This window comes from Canis lupus, chromosome 14, assembly GCF_003254725.2.
Source record: "Canis lupus dingo isolate Sandy chromosome 14, ASM325472v2, whole genome shotgun sequence".
NCBI classification, from domain to species: domain Eukaryota; kingdom Metazoa; phylum Chordata; class Mammalia; order Carnivora; family Canidae; genus Canis; species Canis lupus.
Genome location: NC_064256.1, coordinates 56,105,994 through 56,130,932, shown reverse-complemented (window position 1 = coordinate 56,130,932; position 24,939 = coordinate 56,105,994). Strand labels below are relative to the sequence as shown.

Genomic DNA, 24,939 nt, shown 5'->3' with positions numbered 1-24,939 from the left:
TGAGCTGAGTTGGCTCTGTTGGAGAGGTTGGGACAATTTGGGAAGATAAGAAAGCAGGAAGAATGCTCCAGGTACTTCTGGAAGGAGCCGATAGCCTGCTCTTAAAATATGGACCCACTGCACAAAAAAATTTTTCATTTTCAAAATCTGTAAGGATTTCTGCCATTAAGAATAGTCCCAATTGGTAAGGAAGAAATAAAACTCTTAACTATTTGCAGATTATATGGTATATATAAAAAACCCTAAAGACTCCACCAAAAAAACTATTAGAACTGATAAATTAGGGCAGCCCGGGTGGCTTAGTGGTTTAGCACCCACCTTTGGCCCAGGGCGTGATCTTGGAGACCTGGGATAGAGTCCCAGATGGAGCCTGCTTTTCCCTCTGCCTGTGTCTCTGCCTCTCTCTCTCTCTGTCTCTCTCTCTCTCATGAATAAATAAATAAAATCTTTTAAAAAAACCTGATAAATGAATTCAGTAAAGCTGCAGAATACAAAATCAGAGTACAGAAATCCTGTATACACTAATAAGCAGCAGAAAGCAAAATTTTAAAAATCCCATTTACAGTTGCACAAAAGCAATAAAATATTTAGGAACAGACTTAAAAGAGGTGGCTCTAAAAAGTATAAAGCACTGATGAAATTCAAGACAATGCAAAGATATGGAAAGACATTCCATGCTCGTCTATTGCAAGAACAAATATTGTTAAAATGTCTATACTACCCAAAATAATCTACATATTTAATGCAATCCCTGTCAAAATACCAATAGCATTTTTCACAGAACTAGAACAAACAGTCCTAAAATTAGTATGGAACCACAAAAGATCCTAAATAGCCAAAGCAATCTTGAGAAAGAAAAACAAAACTCATAGCATCACAATTCTGTATTTCAGCTCTATTACAAAGCTGTAATTATCAAGATAGTATGATGCTGGCACAAAAGACTATAAGATCAATGGAACAGAATTGACAACCCAGAAATGGACCCTGATCTCTATGGTCAGCTAAACTTCAACAAAGCAGGAAAGAATAGTCCATGGAAAAAAGTCTCTTCAACAAATGGTACTGGGAGAATTGGACAGCCATGCAGAAGAATGAAACTGGACCATTTCCTTATACACAAAAATAGACTCAAAACGAATGAATGTCTCAAAATGTGAGATAAGAATCCATCAAAATCCTGGAAGAGAACACAGGCAGCAACTTCTACGACCTTGGTTGCAGCAACTTCTTGCTAGACGTGTCTCCAAAGGCAATGGAAACAAAGGCAAAAATTAATTACTGAGCCTTCATCAAGATAAAAAGCTTTTGCACAGCTAAAGAAACAGTTGACAAAACCAAAACACAACCAACAGGATAGGAGAAGATATTTGCAAATGACATATGAAATAAAGGGCTAGGATCCAAAATCTATAAAGACCTTATCAAACTCAACACCCAAAGAACAAATAATCCAATCAAGAAGTGGGCAAAAGACATGAACAGACATTTCTCCAAAGAAGATGTACAAATGGCCAACAGAAACATGAAAAAGTGTTTCACATCACTCGGCATCAGGGAACTAGAAATTAAAACACCTCACACCAGTCAGAATGGTGAAAATTAACAAGACAGGAAATGACTGATTTTGGCAAGGATGCAGAGAAAGGGGAACCTTCCTACATTGTTGGTGAGAATGCAAGCTAGTGCAGTCGGTCTGGAAAACAGCATATAGGTTCCTCATAAAATTGAAAATAGAGCTACCCTATAAGTTAGCAATTGTACTACTGAGTATTTACCCCAAAGATACAAATGTAGTGATCTGATGGGGCACCTGCACCCCAGTGTTTATAGCAGCAATGTCTACAATAGCCAAACTATGGAAAGAGCCCAGATGTCCATCAACAGATGAATGAATAAAGAAGTGGTATATATACACAATGGAACACTACTCAACCATCAAAAAAAAAATCTTGCCATTTGCAACAACGTGGATGGAACTAGAAAGTATTATGCTAAGCGAAATAATCAGAAAAAGGGTAATTATCATATCTCATTTGTGGAATTTAAGAAACAGAACCCAGGATCATAGGGGAAGAGAGGAAAAAGTAAACAAGATGAAATCAGAGAGGGAGACAAACCATAAGAGACCAAGTGCCCATGAGAATGTAAAAATAAATAATTTGTAAGAAAAGCAAGTGAATTCAGCGTGATGGTTAACTGGTGGGAGTGAAGAATGGCATTGAAAGAGGGCTAGTAAAGGAGTAGATAAGGAGCTTCTAGTGGCCATATGGGTTTATACATTTTACTATTTTAAAATTATACATGTGCATTTTCATTTACTTGTATAAATTATATATTTAAAAAATTATCCATCCCTAACAAATAAGGGAGTGGTAAGCAAGGGAATATAAGAATTAATTTTTTTTTTGGTTCTGTTTTGGGGTTTTTCTTGTTTGTTTGTTTTACAAAAAAGTGTTCCAAATTCGCTTTTTCTAGAATTGTAACTGGCCAACATTTATATGTCATCAAAGACACATATGGAGTGGGACTGGGGAACACATTTTATGTGACCTTCAAGATAATATTTATAAAGACATTAGAATTTTTAAAATTCATTTTAGAAAATGTTTTGTCACTTCAATTTTGTGGTAAAATATAATGTGTATTACCTATAAAAATTATAGAAGTACATATAAAAACTTGTGAAAAGTATTCTCTATTTTTAAAACATTCCAAATGAAGACTATCAGTAGTCTTTAAAAAAAAAATCACTTAAACAGTGTGTTAAAACTGTTAAGGTAGTTCCTTTGTCAACTCCAAAATAATTTTCAAGATAAACCTATTGACAGCAAGGAAGATGGAAATTTAATAGTTAAGTTACAGGAAGAATTCTGAATCTATATACCATTGTGAGTTATCTTTGGAAGCTGAGAGCTTCAAAGCCAAGCTTGAAAAAAAAACCCTTGAAATCAAGAATGACCTTCAAATTGCTGTATCACACATTATTAAACACAGATTCTAAGAATGACAAAACAGTTCTTTTTTTTTTTTAATTTTTATTTATTTATGATAGTCACAGAGAGAGAGAGAGAGAAAGAGAGAGAGGCAGAGACACAGGCAGAGGGAGAAGCAGGCTCCATGCACCGGGAGCCCGACGTGGGATTCGATCCCGGGTCTCCAGGATCGCACCCTGGGCCAAAGGCAGGCGCTAAACCACTGCACCACCCAGGGATCCCCTGACAAAACAGTTCTAATCACATTATGCTCACTGCAATAGTATTATTGAATAAAATAGTTTCTACCATTACTAGATAAAATAAGTTAAAAATGTATTATAATGTTATTTACTTCAAATGTACTTATTCCAGATTTATCAGTATATCAAAATCTTATCAATTGACCTCAGTTATCTTATTTTTAAGTGTATATTTTGCATGTTGATAATGTTTTTTCTCTAGTATTTCAGTGGTTTATATGTATCACTTATATAAATAAATATATATTGAAAAAAAAAACCAAAAAACTGGAGGTATCACAATTCCAGACTCCCAAGTTATAGAGTAGTAGTAATTAAACAACATGGTACTGGCATAAAAATAGACACAGAGACCAATAGAACAGGAAACTCAGAAATAAACCTCCAATTATATGGTCAATTAATCTTTGACAAAGAAGGTATGACTATCCATTGGGAAAAGGACAATCTCTTCAACAAATGGCGTTGGGAAAACTGGACAGCTACATGCAAAAGAATGAAACTGGACCACTTTCTTTCACCATACACAAAAATAAACTCAAAATGTATTAAAAACTTAAATGTGAGACTCGAAACCATAAAAGGCCAAAAAATCAAAAAAATTTTTAAATTAAAAAAAAAAAAAAAAGAAACCATAAAAATCCTAGAAGAGAGCCCAGACAGTAATTTCTCTGGCATTGGCCATAGCAACATTTTTCTATATACATCTTTTGAGACAAGACAAGGAAAATAAAACCAAAAATAAACTATTGGGACTACATCAAAATAAAAAGGTTTTGCATAGTTAAGGAAACAACAAAACTAAAAGGCACCTAGAGAATGGGAGGAAATATGTGCAAATGACATATCTGATAAAGGATTATTATCCAGAATCAATAAAGAACTTACACAACTCAACACCCAAAACACAAATTTAAAAAATGGTAGAAGACATGAACAGACATTTCTTCAAAGAAGACATCCAGATGGCCAATAGACATTAAAAGATGCTCAACATTATTCATCAGTGCAAATAAACTACAGTAACATATCACTTCACGCCTGCCAGAATTGCTAAAATAAAAAATCCAAGAAACAACAAATGTTGACGAGGATATGGAGAAAAAGGAACCCTCTTGCCCTGTTGGTGGGAATATAAACTGGTGCAGCCTCTGTGGAAAACAGTATGGAAGCTTCCTCAAAAAAGATCGTAGAACTACCTTACAATCCAGAAATCACAGTACTGCGTCTTTGCCCCCCAAAATACAAAATCACTAATTCAAAGGGATACATGCATCCCTATGTTTTTTTTAAATTTTTATCCCTATGTTTATTGAAGCATTATTTATAATAGCCAACCGTGGAAGCAGCCCAAGGGTCCATTGATAGATGAATGGATAAAGGAAGAGGTGGTGTATACACACACACACACAATGGAATGCTATTCACCCATAAAAAGGATGAAATCTTGCCATTTGCAGCAATATGGATGGAGCTAGAGAGTATAATGCTAAGCAAAATAAGAGAAAAATAGCATATGATTTCACTCACATGGAATTTGGGAAACAAATGAGCCAAGGGGAAAAAACAAGAAAGAGACAAACCAACAGACTCTTAACTATAGAGAACGAACTAATGGTTACAAGAAGGGAGGTGGGGGAAGATGTGGTGAAAGGGACTAAAGAATATACTTATCATGATGAAAAAAATAAATAAAAAGAATATTCTAACAACTAAGATCTGAGTTTTGAAGAGGCAATGGAAAAAACTTCCCAGAAACTACAGAAAGGATTGGCAATTAAAATACTTGCCTAAGTACAGTAAAATTGCTGACAGAATAGTGAATACCCGAATTAAAAATTAAGAGCATATAAGGAGTTCTAAGTGCAGCATGAAAAAAGATCTCTTGGAACTTAAAAAAAATGGGATATTTGAATTCAAAATTCAGGGAAGAAAAGGGAACAAATGGAAGTTGATAATAAACACATTCTTAAAAAAAAACACACACACACACATTCTAGAAAAAAAGAAATGGTTCCTGAGCTGACAACTCTGAAGACTGCATATTGAAAGAAAGACTACATATTGGAAAAGTTCCTGAGTTTTAGTTTGGATTGATAAGAAAAGGTACACTGAGACATACATTCTGGCTAAAGTCTGTAAACTCTAAAAAACCAAGAGGAAATTTTTACAAGAATCCAGGCAGAAAGAATTAAGTTTTTAACAAGAGGAAGAAAAAAGGTCAGAGTAGCATCAGACTTCTCATGGGCACAGCTCAAGATAGAAAAAAATGGAAACACATATTCTCTTAGATAAAGACCTGCAGCCTGAAAATCTTATTCTTAGCCAAGCTATCATATGCCTTATAGGGTGAAAGATGTTCAAGGATATGCAGGAACTCAGAAAGTACATTACCTGAGTGCCCCATCAGAGGGAGAATACTTGAGAAAAGACTAATCTCAAACAACCAGAACAGAGACCTCATGAAGGCAGAGGATGAAAACAAGGAGGAGGAGTAAAGAGAGATGAACTTGGATATATGTGCATTTAATGGATAATATTAGACTGTCTGGGAATGTGAAGTATGAGTGCTAAATAAAGATTCTGGAAACAGACAAGAGAAACTTTAAGTAAAAGTCTAATACGTACTAAATTATGCCAACAAAATCTAAGAGCTATGGTTCATAAAGAGTTGGGAACAACCTAAGAGTATTCAAAAGATCTTACCCCTTTGAGTAGAAGATGTGAGAATTATGGCATGGTGGTGGAGGAAACCATAGTCTTATTAGGAGAAATAGATCTTATCTTGCTTACATATGAGAGTTCATATGTGTTTTAGTAAGAGCAGAAAAAGATGATAATATTTAATGACATTTTTTTAAAAAAGGAAAAGCAGAGTCCTCAGATTTTCAAGGAGAAAAATAAAGTGAATAGCAATTTTATTGAACCAACAAAAGAAATATTGTCAATGAAATTATCAGTCATATACTAAATGAGAATGGACTGAATTTATCAACTGAGATGTTGGCTTATAAAAACAAAAGATTGCTAACGGCTATTTGCAAGAAAAAGTTGAAGAGAAAGGAGTATGAAAGACCCTTTACAAGTGAAGGCAAACTCCTAGAAATCAGGATTGTCAGCATCACATATTCCTAATATTAAATACAGTACATAGAATAAGGAACTGTGTATGACAATAAAGGCAAAATCAATGAAAATACAAGCATAAACCTGTACACACTAGCCACTAAATCCATAAATTGAAACGTATTAAATTCAAGGAGATGTAGATCGAAATATAATTACAGCAGGAAATTTCAACAGATAATCTCTCATTAGGCAGATGTATCTAAAATGAGTAAGGACATAGATACATTAAAAAATATAGTCAATATACATGTAATGATGGACTAGATAAGGAGAAACTCCTGCCTGTATTAAATGTAAGCATGACACAAAACACATGATTATACCAGTTTCTGGGTGAATAGGGAGTGGATACAGAGACAGGTCAAGGTCATTATCCTCTTCTTACAGTTTAGTTGAAAAAAATAGATGAACAAATACATTTTGGCCTGATTGCTGAACTGATAAACTAAGCACAAAATGCTAAGAGAACAAAGAGGCGCAGACACAACAAAATGCAATGATTTAAAGAGAGAATTGGAAGTAAGAGTTCTTTACAGTAAATCTTAGGAAATAGATGGAAATTAATACTGAAAGTAAAGTTATCAGTAGCACAAATTGCTACCATGTCACCTGGGTAGACCAGTAATTATAAAGTTTATAATTTCCCTGAAGAGTTCTTAAGGTTGCTCATCAGAGTTTGTAAGATTGAATAATTCATGTAAATTTTGTTAATCAGTAGCAGGCAGGAAACTACAGATGTTACAAATTTCTGTAGATGTAAAACCACTGAAAGAATTGTTCCCTCCCCTCTCAAAATTGTCATGCAACATTATTGGTGGTATCAATAACTTTAATAAACTCTTTAGAAGCCGAATAATAAACCTTCTGGGTGTAATGTAGACTCTTTTACAGGAATTTGCCATTCCATTCGGTAAATTCACCTTTTCTTACAAGAAACCAGTGCAACATTTTTGTAACACATTTTTCATTAGTAATCTGAAGCTTCATAAGCAAACTATGCTGGTCCAGTACTTTTCTTATCTAGGAGGAAGTAAACATCTCTAAGAAGAAATTTATGTCCATGTGAACTGACCAAAAATTACAATCTCTGGTTTCCAAGATTCTAAGAGAAATTAATATTTCAGATGACTGCAGTTTTTTGTACAATTTCAGAACAAATTTCAATACAAAATCAGAAATTTCACTTAGAGTTTTCAGTAATACAGTTCAAACAAACAGGACCTTCTCAGATACTCTGCCACAGAGTGTCACTTCCTTCAAATTTTTTAGGTTTCCAGTTTTGCCATTTTGTGGATTGAGTTTATGAAATTTATCGCATATTTTATAAATACATAAAAATTTAGAGAAAGAGAACTTTAGATTTCTCTTTATCAGGATAGATTATAAAAAGTAACTTTCAGGAGATTTTAGAGGGGGAATAATATACAAATCGTACTTCAATAACACACCAACAGTGATCTTTCAGCAAAATTACTTATTTCCAAACCTATGTTTTCTCATATTTAAAGTGAAAATAATTTCTACTTCATAAGGTTGTCTTGAGCAGGAAATGAGGTAACTGCCTAGCCCTGCATAATGATTTCGTTTATCCAAATTAATGATCAATGCTGAGGTTACAAAATTTTGAGGACTCTGTGTTTTAAAATTGGTGTTTACATATGAGTTGTTTTTTATAGGGGTTGAACTATATTAACTAGACTTTTAGAAATGAGAAAAAACTGACTCTGCCCTGTTGATTTTAATTCATACAGGGGTGGCTTATCATGAGTTCAGCAAGTTGAAATAATTATTGTAACTAATGTGTGCATTCCATTAGATCTTGTATCCTGCAACCTTGCTAATTCATTTATTAGTTCTAGTACCTTTTTTTGTAGATCCCATTGGGTTTTTCTACATAGACAGTGTTGTCTGTTAATAAAGACAATTTTACTTGTTTTTCTACCTACATGTCTGTTTTTACTTGTTTTATTGCACTGGCTAGCACTTGAAATACAATGTTGAATAGAAGCAATGAGAGCAGACATCTTTGTCTTGTTTCTGATCTTAGGAGGAAAGTATTCACTGTTTCACCATTAAGTATGATGTTAGCTATAAAGTTTTCCAGTTGAGGGAGTTCTTTTCTACTTTTACATTGCTAAGAATTTTATTAGATGTTGGGTTTTGTAAAATATTCATTCTGTACTTATTGAGATAATCTTGTGCTTTTTCTTTTTTTTTTATTCAAATGTCAAATGTCAAACTCATCTTGCATTCCCAGGATAATTGTACTTCGTTATGATGTATTATCCTTTTTATGTATTTTTAGATTCTGTTTGTCAAAATTTGTTGAGAATTTTTGCATCTATGTTCCGTGAAGATTATTGGTCTATTGTTTTCTTTCCCTACAGTGTTTCTCTCTTGTTTTTGTTACTAGAGTAATTCTTGCTAATAGAACAAATTGGGAAGGATGCTGTTTCAGTTTACTGAAAGTTTGAGTAGAAATTGGTATAGTTTTTTTTTTCATTAACTGTTTGGTGGAATTCACCAGTGAAGTCATCTGGGCCTACTGTTTTCTTTGTGGGAAGTTTTTATTTACTGATTTAATTTTTTATAAATATAGGACTATACAGGTTCTTTTTTTTGAGTATGCGTTGGTAGTTTGAATCTTTTGAGAAATTTGTCCATTTCATCTAAGTTGTCTATTGGCAGGAATGTTCATAATACTCTCTTATGCTTTTAAATTGGAGAATCTGTATTGATGTCACCTCTCTTATTCATGATACTGGTAATTTGTGTCTTTTTTTTTTTATCTTACTCAGTTTGGTTATATGCTTGTTAGTTTTATTGATTTTTCTCTTCTTAATGAAGATCTGAGTAAGGTGAGGGAGTATGCAATATGAAAGTCTAGGAAAGCGTAGAGGAAACAGCCCTTGCATAGTATCTGTAAGCGGAAGAACTTGGCATTTTCAAAGAGAATAAACTCTGAGTGGGCAAGAGGAGGAGCATGGAGAGCAGTTATGAGGCTATTGTAATACTAAAGGTCAGAGAAGGATGATGACTACTTACAGTGGCTAACAAGATGGTGTGAAGTGGTTAGATTCAGAACATATTGTGAAGAAAGAGCAAGTGGGCCCAGCTGATGACTTGTGTGTATGGCTCTATATACCAAGAGTCATAAATGGAGTCATGGAGAAGAGTCATAAATGATGCTTAGTCTTAGCCTGAGTTATGTGGTCAGTGGTATCTTTGTAAAATAGGGGAGGTTGAAAGGAGCAGATTTGGGCTTTTACAGGGAAGGTGGGATGAAGAAAAGGCATCAAGAGGTTTAATTTTGACTTAGTGGAGAATTTGAATAAGTAGTTGACCCAAATGATGTTCTATTGTATGTATTTTCCATGTTTGCTTAAGTTATCCAGGCAGTTCACTGTTTACTTTGTAAAGATTGTCTTTCTAAAGAAGCCACTATATAGGAGATATTCAAGATTAAAGAGGCAACTCTTGACAGCTACTTAGTGTATAATTTTCAGTAAAACATTGAAATTGTAATATACTAGGAAATAAAGAAGTGTGTGAATCTTTTTCTGCTAAAGACATTAGTGTGACGTGATTGGATTCAGTATATACCTGATGTTAACAAACCTTATAGAGAAATATTCTGTTTGCAGGTCATGTATGTAATGTGAGTAACCAAGGTGAACTTCCTTATTGAGATTAAAACAGAATTCAGAAGTTACTTAATTTGTACTTTTGTGAAGTTCTTTGCATATAAATCAGATATTTCAGGCAACTCAGGAAGATTGAGCCCAGAATCCCAGACCTCCTTTAAAACAGAACATGATACTAAGTTCAGCGAAGGAGAACTGATAGAATCATTCTGATATCCTTTGTAATAGAACCAGAAGCTAACTTCCAGGAGGAGAGGGGTTGAGACTCTATTTCGAGAAATGATACATGGGAGGGAAGCCACAGTGGTCTCCCAGAAAATAGTCTCAGAGAGTGGCTAAACTATTAAAATAATTTTTCTTAATTAGACTAAGCCTTCATTCAGGCTAGTCAGGGTAAAATTCTTTCAGCCTTAAACTAAAGTAGAATCATAATAGACTACACTAAGAAATAATAGAAAGTGTTAAACTTTTATTTTTATTAAATGTAATAAACAAAATGTAACATGGACTTATTAAGTATCAGCAATGCTGAGCGGACAGGGACTTTGTGTTATTCATCACTGTATTCCCAGAATAAGCATAGTGGGCATTCTGCTGTTTTTCTACTTGAATATGTAAATTAATGAAACCTCATATTAGAAAGTATGGCTTATTATTTAGTGAATTTTTTTAAACACATGTCTTCACTAGGGGGTGCTGTGTAAGCATCCAATACTTTGAAAGTGTCATCTTCACATTTATTTGCTGAGAAATTGGATTTCTAAATCACCTGATTAAAAGCTTTCATTTGCTTTGCTTTCAAAACAATATTTTGGTATTGGGTATAGTAAAATTCATGAAATTGAGTAGCTGTTAATGACAGCATTAACACAGATGTCTTTTCTTCTTCCTCTTCAGGAGACTTATGACTCCAATCATGTATGCTGCACGAGATGGTCACCCTCAGGTTGTTGCTCTCCTTGTTGCTCATGGAGCAGAAGTTAATACCCAGGATGAGAATGGTTATACTGTAAGAATTGATTATACAGTGTTTATTTTTATTTCTAAGACATTGGTATCTTGTCATTATCAGTAGTCCACAAGAAAGTTTTTAAGAAGTAAAAATTATAGAGGGACTAGGACATAATTGCTGTTTGGTGAAGAAAACAGCTGAAGCAGGGGAAAAAAGGAATCATCTGACTCTTTCTGTCCTCACCCTTGACACAAGCTATAACATACAGTAAACCCTGGGTTCTAGAATACACATAGAATTCGTTTTTACATAAAATAGTTCAGTGATTGGCAGATAAATTATTTCATTCTATAACATCATTTGACTATGTAAAACATTATTTGGCTTTATAAATCAGTGAGCACTGGCAGTCTGCTTTGTAATTCCAACTGGGAAATATGTTTACATTATATTATAAAATGAAGAGATTGCATCATTCTGTTAATTAACCATGTTCACTTTTTTATTGTGCCATAAATACTGCTGAAAAGTTTTCCTTTCTGTCCCATATACACTCCCTCTCTTAAAACAATCTTCTTTTCCCCCCACTTACAGGCTTTAACATGGGCAGCACGGCAGGGTCATAAAAATGTAGTTTTGAAGTTGCTTGAACTTGGAGCTAATAAAATGCTACAGACCAAAGATGGAAAGACACCAAGTGAGATTGCAAAAAGAAATAAACATCTAGAGGTATCCTATATATTCTATGGCATGTTACATTATCATTTCAAAACTTTTGTATTATTTTGTTAGAACTTACAACTGTCATAATAGTGTATCTGGCTATTATTAAATGTTTCAATACGTAATTTTCCTTTGGCCAGGTAATGAAAACTTTATTTTACTAGAGTATTCACTTTTACTAAATAAGAGGCATTTATAATGTGGTAATTTAAAAGTTATATAAAGAAATAATAAAGTCTTATTCTGGCTCTAGAAATAAAATTGTAATGGACCATTTAACAATTCAAACTGGTCCAGACTTTTAAAAATTAATTAGTGTTTTAAGAAAGCTAGTAAAATGTTCAAAATTTGAACATGTAATTAAAATGTTGCTTTTTAATTTTAATTAATACATATTAGACATTTTAAAAATTAAATCCTTTCAGCCACATTTACTTCTATACATGTGACAAGGTACATAATAAAGTGATAACATACTTGGGTAGATGGTCTACTGTTACTACATATTAAAGTCAATAATAAATATTTGCCATACATTAAATCACTTTATTGATATACACTTTTGGTCTGAATATTAAAGCTTTTGCCAAAGGCCTATAATTTTTAAGAAGGATCAAATACAGTACAACTGTAAAACTAACATCTATATAGTTCAAGAGCTTCTACATCTGAGTTTCTGAATTTGAAAGCATGTAACATTCCAGAAGTTCCATCATAATAATCAGGCCATGCCACTTTTATTGCATGGAAAATAACTTTCTCTGTTTTTTTAAGCAATCTAATAAACATGGCTCTGATTTTCTGACTCAAATCTGCATTTCCACAATTATTCTAGTAATTACTAGTTTCTGATGCCCTGTAACACTTCAAAAAGAAATCTACCATTTTTCTTCTAAGCTTTGAAAATTTAAAAACTTCTAATCAGTTTACTGCATTATTAAATTAAGATAGATGACACTGAACTTGACATATTAAGAAATATATGAACATCGAAGATTATTTTGTGTCAAAAATTGTTTTTTAAAGAAATTTGATTTTGTGTTCTGAGTGACATAACCTTGAATAACTACAAAGTTAGATTCTAAGTGTAAGTGATAGTGTATAATAATGTTAAATATATTTGAATGGCTTGTTAACTTTTTGCAGATCTTCAGTTTTCTTTCTTTAACTTTAAATCCATTGGAGGGAAAGCTTCAACATCTAACCAAAGAAGAGACTATTTGTAAACTCTTGACAATGGATTCTGATAAAGAAAAAGATCACATATTTAGGTAACATAACATGTTTTTGCTCAACAAAATAACCTATAAATAAGTAAAAAAATATGCATGCTTTTATAAGTTTTAGTAAATGTGATGATGTTTAAAATATATTTTTTACTTTAACAAGCATTTTTAAATATCACTGAGGAAGGTCTGGATTTTAAATGCTTTTTTTTTCAGAATTTTAGGAAAATTTTATATATGAACTAACAGTAATGAAAATAATTTCTGGCTTTAAATAAAATATAATGAAATTTATTTCTAAAAGAGTCTAAAATTATATTTTTGTTAGTGTTCAAACTAGACTGCATCTTACTTTCTAATTCTTTTTAGATTTCTGATTTTATAAGCTAAAACTAAAAATACATTTTTTTTTTCTGAATGGAGTTCAGTACATGGCCACAAAATTATTCACCTACCCACATTTAAAATTATTAAATCTTTACATCCTACAACTGAAGTGATTTTCATATATACAGACCTCACAAGAAATATACCTAATAGCAACTAATTAATTTCATTCTTAGGAAGGACAAGCTAGATTTTACTGTCATCATTTTCTCTGTTAACTTAGATCTTCACTGGAGAAACTTTCCTTTTTTCTTTGAAAAAGAAATGTAGTGTGTGAATTTGCAACCATGTTTCCTATAGATCCATTCTTATTCATTCTTATTCTCATTTTCTCTTTCTGTATTATAAATATATGTTGATTGTGCATTTATAGTCTGTTCTGAAATTGACATTGCTATAAATATATATAGTTCATATACAGCATTTGGAGATCTGGAAATATTTTTACATGGTCTTGGACTTGAACATATGATGGATTTATTAAAGGTAAGATTTTATGTAAGCAAGCTATAGTGAGTTACATACATATGTTTATTTGTTAACTAAATATTAATTCATAAGTATGTTTATATAAAAGTACCAAGTTCACATTTCTCCATAACTTGTAGTAGATCTCATTTTAAACTTAAAAAACATTTGAAAATTTCTTATTCTAGAAACTTACATAAATTTGAATCTGGCTGGAATAAACAGCTTTTATTCACTGCCTAAAACTTCATAGAACTCCTTGTACATTTAAGCCCTTAGTTTGTTTTTACAGTTGCTGATCTTCCCATATTAGAAGCATGATTTTCAGTCAAACAAATCAGGTATCAGATTCTAACTCTAATGATTATTAACTGAAATATGTTACTTAAATCTCTTTTTTTCAGAAGTATAATACATGGTTTAGAATTATCATAGAGATTAAATTAAATCATATGCCTAGCACCGTTATAGATACTTTAGGTATGTATTATGGAGTTTGAATAGATGACCATTACCAGCCATTTAGCTGATATGAAGCAGTAAAGCACTATGTCAGATAGTCTCTCTTTAGAAATATGCCTATTCTGTTTAGGTAGTTCAGAATTGGGCTTCACTGTACAATCTTGAAACTTCTTCCTATTTGAGAAATATTGAGTAAAACTAAATGTTGATTGTTTAATATGCAGTTAGAAATTTAAAATATTCTGAAAACGTAATTTCTGTCAAATTTTATAAAGCTCTCTTTCTCTATGTGAGTGAATTAAGTTATAATGATTTTCTTTGAATCTGGGAAACTGGCTATGTATGTACTTTTTAAGATAATAATATATATTAAGACACTCATTACTGTCTACCCAGTAGTATAGTTCTATACCTATATATCCTATCCCCTTTTAGAATTGAAAATTGTTTAGGAGGGTAGCGTATAGCTGACTAATTTATGACACTTGCTTACTTCCCTTACTGATGTTTTATTTATATTGAAAGGTGGCATTTTTTCTTTCCTACAGGAAAGAGATATAACCTTAAGACACCTTTTGACCATGCAGAAAGATGAATTTACAAAGGTTAGTATCAGTTTCAAAAACTCCAAACATTCTTTCATATTTTAAGAATTCTGGATGCTTTTTCTACTTTAAAATCCTAGGGGTACATACTATAAATGATCTTTTGCTAGGTTTTTATTAGATATGGTTATGGATACCCATATCTAAAATCTTCTGTAATAGTATTAAGTTGCTTTAAGAACATTTAAAGACTTAGAGTTGGTTTTTTTCCTTCAGATTAATCATGACATCTCAACTAAAACTGGAGCTTCAGTTCTAAATCTGAAATAGTTTTGTAAGAGGTGGCTTTTTGTGTACATAGATATGGATATGTGTCATCCAGATACTGCCTTTTGCTGGGTTCTCCAAAAGATCAAGACCTATTATTTTGCTATCTAGTATTATTAAGTAACAATTTGAAAATAGCTTGGGAAATATTAGAGATACTTTAATAGGCTACCTAAAAGGTAATAATCTTCCTCCATGAACTACATTGGAAACTTGAAGTCTTCAGTATTACTAAAAGTCAAAAAACAAAAACAAAATAAAAGTGAAAATAAACATACTACTTAGCTAAGTCCAGGAGAGAAAATTTAGTTAACACTAAAGGTAAAAAAAAAAAACACTAAAGGTAAAGACAAATGGAAGACAATCCTTATATAACCACTGATAATATTTTAAGTAATACTTTAAAGGAAAAAATTGTTTTACTGTGGTGGTTTTAGAAATATTATATTTTAATATCTAGTATTGCTTTGAGAATCCAGTTTTGCAGAAAAAAATGACTATAGTATATATCTAAATATTTGAATGATGTAACCTTATCAATCACAGTTAAAAGCAAGCCATCTATTTTTCAGTGTGTTTATTTTTCTAATATGTATTTGTTTTTTCAAGGTGTGAATTAATCAAGTAGAAAATTTATCTAGTAATATTACATATTAAATTACTCAAGTATTACTGTCTTGTTGCATCTTAAAATTATTTCTACTTAAAAAAAAATTATTTCTACTTAGAATGGAATTACCAGTAGAGATCAGCAGAAAATTCTCGCTGCTCTTAAAGAACTAGAGGTAGAAGAGATAAAATTTGGAGAATTACCTGAAGTGGCAAAGTTGGAAATCAGGTAAAGTTAATATTAGTATTTAGAATCAGCTGTTCTTAAAAAAGAACTAAACTGTTTAATTTTCATAGTTTCTGAGTCTTTTTACTTGATACTATAATTTTCTCAAGGAAATAGTTCATTTTACAATATATTATGTTCTGAGGTGGGAGGTACTTTATAATATCAATTTTTGTAAAGTTGTTTTACCAAAAAGCAAAACAGTGCATCTCACTTAGAAACATTCTTTTATTTTTTCATTGCATTTTGTTAAATGAACTATATGAGAGCCCCTGCTTTTGATAGTATAGCTCTTATTCTCTTTAAATCATTTTAAGTGTCAACGTTGAAAATTCAGAGTAGTAATTTTTTCACTTAGGGCAATAAGAAAGTATCTCTAATGTAGCTCAGCTCTATTTTCAGCCTATTCTTTAAGAAATTATGTTGCCAATATATAAAGTTTGGTTTCTGTCTTAGGAACTTGTCAACCACTGATTTGTAATAATATTAGTAATCTAAAACCTATCTTAAAAATAATTGTATTTGATTTTATTAATATTTTGTGGGACAATAAATTGCTTAACTTTTTTATTTGAAATAATTAGAGAATCACAGGAAATTGCAAAGATGTACAGGGAGGTCCCAAGCATCCTTTGCCCAGTCTTGCCCCATACTAACATCTTGTATAACTAAGACAATATTGAAACCAAAAAACCCACATATGTGAAATAATCCACATCGTTTATTTGTAGTTCACCAGTTAAACGTGTGTTCATTTGTATGTATATGTGTAGCTGTATTCAGTTTTATAGCGTGTTTTTTAATGTAACCATTGCCAGTCAGTATACTTAACATACCATTACCATAAAGTTCCCTCACACTACTCCCTTATAGCCACACCCATCCCCCAATCCTTAACAACCAATATTTTGTTATCCCATCTTGATATTATTCACATATGTTATCTAAATGGAATCATACAGTATGTATCCTTTTTTGATTGCCTTTTTTTCACGCATCCTAATTCCCTTGAGTTTCATCCAAGTTATATCTTATAAAATATACTTAAAATGCAGTACTATCTATCATCACTAATGTATCCTATCTAAAAGTAACATTGCAACTATAATAAACATGAATTAAACAAACAAATGATAGATTTCCACACCAGTTTAGAATTTAGAGAAGTTTTCCATAGGATAATTTAAATGATCCAGATTTCTTTAAAAAGCTTATTGCAAAATTAAATTATTTCTCTATCATCTTGTAACAAGATGAACTATTCAAAATAGTGCCTCATTATTCAAAATAACATCATAACTCTTAAATATTTAAATGCTTTTAAATATTTAAAAAGATTTCAGTTGCGAGTACTTAAAATCAGCAAACCTTGAATCTCTGTTAATTTTCTTAATCTTTTTAACTTATTGTCTCTGTGAAGGAATATTCTAAGGTCTACATGACTAAATTGGAAGTTTTTTTAATGTAACTTCTTTATGTGATGGCAGAGTTACCTGTAAGAATTTACTTTGTGGAATTTAATAGACTTAAAGAATGTGTAGAATCCTGAATGTTCACTTATTAAAACTGCTGAATTTTTTAAAAAATATAACTGGGAGACATATATTCCAGGAATTTGACCTTGTTATTAAATCATAGACTCTGTTTACATGCTGTTATGAAAAAGGTTTTACTTCCCATTTGTTCAAAGTCATTCTTTAAAGAAGAAATTAGTCATTAAGTCATAAGAAAACTAACAGCAAGAAAAGTTGAACTGATTGATTATAATCTTCTGGTAATGTGACTTCAGCAATCTAGCTACTGATTTATTTTATGATACTTTTCTTTGTGTTAAATTTTCTAAAATAGTCTGTTACAAGAACACATATTCACAGTACATTTACTTTTTCCTACACTTAGCCTTTCAATGTTTGCAGAATTAGAGAATGCAATTTGAAAATAATAACTATTGTATTAGGACCTTGAGATATTTTGAACCAAAAAAGTAAGCTTTCATCCATATCTTGACATTTCAGCAGTTTCTGTCCAGACCTTTTCCTGAGCCTACCTGACATCTACTCAAATGTATCAAAGGCATCTCAAGACTGTGTCCATTAAGGAAACTATTTCTCCTCCAAAAACAAAAGATACAGAATTTTACATAAAAATATTTTGTTCACATCAATTATTTATAAAGATTCTAAAATTGTAAACTCTAAATATTTAGCATCAGGAGAATGGTTGAATTACATTGCACTAATCTGTTCTGTCCTCCAAATTATTTTAAGACTTAAGGTCATGAAAAAATACTCATAATAAGTATAAAGAGAAAAAATAAAATGGAACGTGAGGTATAATGCCAGTTGTATATGTGCATATTAAAAATATTGAAAGAAAAAAAAATATTGAAAGAAAATATTTGGTATAAGAAAATACTCTAGAAGAAAATAGTACCAGTCATTATTTTTAGGTGGTAAGAGTAGTGGTAATTTTAATTTTTCCAGATATTTTTATCTTTTATTTGAAGTACCTTTATTGCAAATTGAACACCAATAAAAAAATAAATTATTAAAAAAAACGAAGTACCTTTATTGAAGGTATAAATTTTATCCTAATACTTGACATCTCATTTTTAAAACATGGCCTGTTGTTTCAGTTTATGTCATGCTGCAGTAAGAAGTAACTTCTAAACCTAAATGATTTGTAATAACAAAATTTATTTCTTTTGAAATAAATTTAAAATTTTATTTCTTTTTTGAGTACTTGTATCATGGCTGCACCTGTAGTGGATCTCCTTCTTGTTATTTTCTGAGACCAGGCTGGAGAAACAGCCCCACCCAGGACACGTTGCTCTTATGGCACAGGGAAAAGAGAGACCTGTTTGTGACAGGAGGTATATTGTACAGCTCTGGGGTGGGGAGTGGGCCGCCATTCACATAGTATGTGATGAATGCATACTATAGAGTTTACAATTTTTACAACATGCCTTTCAATATTCAGTGGCCCTGAAAATTATGCATCACCAGACAGGTATGTATCTTCCTTTTATTCACTAACACTGTGTACATCTATATTCACGTACCAGCTCTGTGAAGCGTTACAAATTCTCAATTCCCATTATACAAAGTTCATTATCTCTGAGTTTTAGGATGTCTCGACTATAAGCTGATGTTAACATCTACCTTATAGGAGTTGTTGTGAGGAATTAAAAGTATAAGTGTAAAATAACCAGTGCAATACCTTCACGTAACAGATACTCGGATGTTGGTCCTTTATTAGTCCTTCTTTACATGTCCCTTTGAATTATGGTATTCTAATTGTATGCCTCTCATGCTGAAGCTTGAGATCCTCAATATTGGAGACTTGTTTTCTTTGTATACTCACTGTCTATTTCATAGCTAATACATATTAGCTATTCTATAAATATTTTTTAAAGAATCAGGTAAATATTTTGACTAGACATTGAGTAACCCAGTAGAAGTAAATTGCTCATAGTAGTGATTCCTATTTGTTTGTTTCCTCTCTTTAGTGGTGATGAGTTCCTCAACTTTCTTCTGAAATTAAACAAACAATGTGGTCATTTAATAACAGCTGTACAGAATATCATTACTGAATTGCCTGTAAATTCTCACAAGGTATTCTATAAAAGTTTTTAAGAAAAGTATGAGTGCCAAAGAACATTCCAGATAAGTTAATGATAATTCAATAAACACTGATCTGGTAAAAAATAGTATCTTTCATCTACAAAATCACAGAAAATCTAAAGAAGCCAGTTTAATTATTACTCCTCTATATACCAATTAATTGAAAAACTCTGTGTTCTAGCTCTCAGGAAAAGGAAAGTGAGTCAGACCAAAAATTAAACTGATCTGTGTATTGAACTTAATTAACATTTGTTCTTAAAGGGAATTTAGTTGTTTAAAATATAAAGTGACAGGAGACCCAAGTGAAAGTTGAAACAAAACAATGTGCTGAGTGTTCTTAAAAAACCATATCAATATAAAGTTTTTAATGAAAGAAAATTTAAATAGAGAAAGTGCAAGTGACCTGTAAAAGCAAACTTTTTTTTGTAGAGTTTTTTCATGTGATTTGGTTTAAGCTATTTGTTTATAGCGAAAAATTTCTAATGCACTTGTTTTCCTCTGACTTTTGTATAACACTAATATAGAAGTCATATTCTTAAAACCTTCCCGAATGTATTTGTTCACCATAAATTTTATTATTATTAAATATTAGTTTCCACAAAGTCATATATACATATATTTAGTAAATGTATTCAGGAAACTAATAGGAGTATAAAAAAATCACTAAGTTCTTTTTGGTGTCAGAATTTATCCTGAAAAAAAAAAAAAAAAAAGAATTTATCCTGAACAACAACAAAAAAATGCTCTTTAGTTATTATAATTTAGTGGGTGAGAATACTATATAATTCTTGTAGATACAAAGTTGTAAAAAGTCATTGCCCATTCTTTAAAATGTAACTTTTGAAAATATTCACAGATAGTACTAGAATGGGCTTCTCCCCGGAATTTTACTTCAGTTTGTGAAGAGCTGGTTAGTAATGTTGAAGATTTGAGTGAAGAGGTCTGCAAACTAAAAGACTTAATTCAAAAGGTATTTAACATTTAAAAAGATTAAAATGATGTACAAATAATATGTTAGATGATGAAGCAGTTTGGACAAGAGCAAGTTAAGCTCCCACTAGACAATTGGAAGAAGGAAGGGAGGAAGGGAGGGAGGGAGGGAGGGAGGGAGGGAGGGAGGGAGGGAGAAATATAAGAAACAAACTTTGTGGGTCATTCATTCTTATGAATGCAGACTAAAAGAACAAGATCTATTATTTTCACCTTTTAAATTAGCAAGAGAGAATCCATCACCCTACCCATTATTGGTTCTTCACCAATCTGCTATTTTCATGTGAGACTGGTATCACAACCCCTTTCAGAAACAGTTTGGCAAGATGTGCCAAGGACCATAAAAATATTTGTATCCTTCAATAGTTTAATGATTTCAAATTTGTATATATCATAATGGCCTATGCCAGGAGAATGATTTAATGAATTATGGTACACCAGTTTGTTATAATGATATGCAGCCAGTCAAAAAAAAATAATGCAAATCAAGTATCAACTTGTTAAAGATAGGAAGTTATATTTGTAAAATTTATTTGCATATAAATATGCAGATGAAAAATTATGAAAATGACATTTATCAGTTCTATTGATAAGATAGATTTTTAGATGAAATAGTCTATTTTCTAGACTTAAAGAGTATGGGCTTTTTTTTGTTTCTGTACACATAAGAACTGTGTATTTGGATTTAAGGATAGATGATTTCCCCCCCTTAAAAAATTGGCTATAAAAAAATTGGCTATAACAAGATCCAAGTTGCTGAAATGGGGAACTCTGTTAAAGACAGATAATAAAGGAAAACACTTTCATGTGGCAAAAGAGCTTGCTTTTGATTTCCCCAAGTCTGTTTTAATAAGTATCTTTGGTATCTATAAGCTGAAATGAATGTTAGATTAGGCATTCAATTTGTGCATCTTCAACCATAAGTCATTTGATATTTTCATTAGTATTTTATCAAAGTTCTTCTCAAAATCAATTTTATACGTGTTCCGGGTAATTTGTCATTCTGCCTATTAACATATGCTCGATTAAAAGGAGTCTTTTTAAAAAGTGAACAGAAAATTGTGAAGCAAATTTTACAAAATAATAGGGGAATAAATACATTTTAAATGGGGAAATGAGCAATATATCTCAGGACTCTTGTAGAAGATGCCTTCTTTCTAGAGAAAGAGGCATCTTAGAAGTTGTATTATCCCTGACATTTATTCATTCACAGGCATAAAAGTGCCTGCTGTATGTCAGGCAACGGTGCTACACATTAGTCTCCTAACTATTCTCCTTCCACTTTTGTGTTCCTTTAATCCACACCACTCCTCAAACAAACTTTCTCATACAAAAATCTAATTTTCTACTTTCTGAACTTGTTGACAACCTGAGAATTACAGCACCACTCATCTCTACTACCTTCATCATCTCAAAGAAGGTGAAGGAAAATGGTATTGATTTTACTTAGCATGATATTTTTCATGAGGATCCAGGGGAGATTTGGAAGGACTTACATAGAGATACTTCCTGCAGAGCATCATCCTTTAATGTTTAGTGTAGGAAATTCCCCAAGACATCTTTGCCTCAGGATTGGTAATTATTTGATTTCTTCAAGATGAACTAAAAACATTTGGGGAGTAGGGAAGAAAGACTGAGATGAAATTAGAGAGAGAGAAAAGGTTTTTCCTAAAGGCATGAAATTAAGAAACACTTCTCTAGGGGTGACTTTGATTCTAAAACAAACAATTCAATCAGGTACCATAATATTTATTTTAAAAATGTATACCTATAAGGAGAAATTTTAGCTTTATGTAGCTAAATGCAAAGTCTTCTTTCTTTGGCATTCTCTACCTTGAATTTATACATTTCTATATAGGAACCAGCCTTGAAAACACATTTATTGGTTTATAATAATAGCAGATACAGTTCTTTGGTCAGGAAAGTCTTCATTTTGGAACAAGCTATTTCATTGGTTTTTCTGGATTAGTCTTAAATAGTAATCACCATAATGAGATTTGATTTAGAGAACTATGACGGCTTCAGATTTGGGAGTATGCTATTATGCCTGTTAAACTTAGGCTATTTCAGTTTACCAATAATAATTGAAGCAAATTTAAAAATATATGAGATACCATAGATGTAGGTAACAAAGAGAGAGGGTAGGAGAGGTCAAGGCTAGACTTTAACACCACATCACTCTCTTTCAAAGCAACACACTGACAGGCTCCTGTCAGAAAGGGTCATGCTAAGTAATTGGTTAATAAAAGGAATGGCTGTCTCAGGATTCAGTAAATGGAGCATCAGTGTCAAAAAGGAATCTGTTACTGAATGAAGCCATTTGGAAGTTAGGCCAAGAATACAGTATTAATGAGATTGGCATTGAAGTCTGTTTTCTGCTGTAAATTTAAAATTAATTTTGCAGGCTTTTTAAATTAAATATTTACACTGTAGATTTTAGGAGTAGTTATTCTTGCTAATGTTGAAAATATTTATGTCACCACTCCAGCCCAGGATGTTTCTAGTATATATCACTCTATAAATGTGCTTGATTCTTTTTATCTTTTGAGGATCTTTTGGCTTCTCCTCATTCTCCCTCTTATGCCCCTCCCCCATGAACTATCTATCTTCCCCTTTTCTTTTCCTCATACATACACATACACACAACGTACACACACGAGTTGGGGGGCCTTCTCTTTAGCAACAGAGTTCTATGTGTGAGTATTTAGAAACTGACTGGGCCGTGTACTTTCATTGCTGAGAAGTCCTAAAAGAACCACTTAAGTTTTGTTAGTATTTGTTCCTGCAATTATGTTTAAATAAAGGGTTAAACTTCTAGCAGTAGCATCAAATCTTCTAGTTTCTGTTAAATTTCATGTATTGTAGGTATGCTACAAGAATGGTTCACTTTTTTAAAGAAATCATTTGATATTAATATAGAAGGGAAAATAACAGTTGTCATTGCTTGTAGGTAAAAATAGAAACTTTCACATTCAAGGAACTTTATCTCCTGATACAAAAACAGGATTTTAAAATGTAATAATCTATGAAAGCATTTATTCTTAATGTGAAACTAATAATTTACTATAATGGGATCCTAGGGGGAAAAGACTGTCTTTTAAGATATGTGTTCACTTTAAATCTTCCATGGGAATCTTGCATTGGCTGCCTCTACATCAACTAAATTAACATGGATATTATATTTTTTAAAATCAAAAATATTTTGTGTACTTTACATTAACTCTTTTCATTTTCTTGTACTAAATATTAGTTGCAAAATGAGCGAGAAAATGATCCAACTCATATCCCATTAATGGAAGAAGTATCTACATGGAATAGTAGAATTTTGAAGAGGACGGCTATTACAATATGTGGATTTGGGTTTCTTCTTTTTGTTTGTAAGCTAACTTTCCAGAGAAAATAACCTTAATGTTTGTTTTGAGTGATGTATGTGTATATCTTACTCAAATTATCTACAAATGTTGCTTTTAACTATTTGTGGCACAGTGTAACTACATTATTTGCTGATACTCCATAGGAGAAATTATGATAGCATAGAGCAGAAAGTTTCTTTAGAAAGTAGTTTGTCAGTTTGAGTTAAAAATATAATTTGTTACATTTTATGTTAATTTTGATTAAGCAGTAAATTATAAGTGATTCTGAAGTTTGATTCTGTGATTTTAAATCACATTCAAAATAAAAGTTTTATCCAATATTCTTTGACATTTAAAAACATTGTGATCCTGACTCTTAACTATGTAGAACTGGTGGCTACCAGGGGGAGGTGGTTGGGAGGTGGGGCAAATATAGGGATGGGGCTTAAAGAGGGCACTTATCAGGATGAAAAAAATAAAGTAAAATAATTTCAAAAAAGAACTTTTCCTTTGTCACAGTGAATCCTACAGAATTTATAAAGTGTTCATAAGCCAGTACTGTTCATTTAGTCCTCATTTCCCCTTCCATTATTACAAGCAATTTATTTATTTTTTTTAGTTATATTACACTAGGAAATTAATAATTCTTAAACTATTTCAGAGAATGCAAAGGATAAATATTGTAAAACATAAAGCTTTTGCATTATGAATTAAAAGCCTAAGGAAAATACTTAAAATGTAAATTTAAAAAGAAAATTTTGACAATAGTATAGAAAGCACAGAGTACCTTAAATTTTTTTATGTAATACACTTATGGGAACTATGACATGTCCCTATGTGTAACATTTTTAAAGATGTTATGAAAGTAAGTAAGTGGCATGTGGCAAATAATTTCTCATATCAATCTAAAGAAGTAATACAAGATTTTGCTTTTTTTCAGAATCAAAATGATATTCAGATTTTAAAAGTGAAGGTACAAAAGGGCAGGCCCACTTTCACAGGGAATATAGTTAAATCTTGCTTGACTTACTACCATA

At 31.7% G+C, this 24,939-nt stretch overlaps 1 protein-coding gene across 1 annotated transcript in view; it reads left to right on the top strand.

Annotated features, from left to right (window-relative positions):
* The window catches only part of ASZ1 (ankyrin repeat, SAM and basic leucine zipper domain containing 1), a 52,441-nt gene extending 28,116 nt beyond the window's left edge, over positions 1-24,325 (top strand). The window contains exons 5-13 of the mRNA XM_025464762.3: positions 10,909-11,020; positions 11,558-11,692; positions 12,833-12,957; positions 13,710-13,785; positions 14,778-14,834; positions 15,830-15,939; positions 19,445-19,550; positions 20,416-20,529; positions 23,800-24,325. Coding sequence (XP_025320547.1) covers positions 10,909-11,020; positions 11,558-11,692; positions 12,833-12,957; positions 13,710-13,785; positions 14,778-14,834; positions 15,830-15,939; positions 19,445-19,550; positions 20,416-20,529; positions 23,800-23,952 — 988 coding nt within the window. The 3' untranslated portion in view covers positions 23,953-24,325. The remainder of the gene's footprint in view (positions 1-10,908; positions 11,021-11,557; positions 11,693-12,832; positions 12,958-13,709; positions 13,786-14,777; positions 14,835-15,829; positions 15,940-19,444; positions 19,551-20,415; positions 20,530-23,799) is intronic.
* The last annotated feature ends 614 nt before the right edge of the window (positions 24,326-24,939 follow it).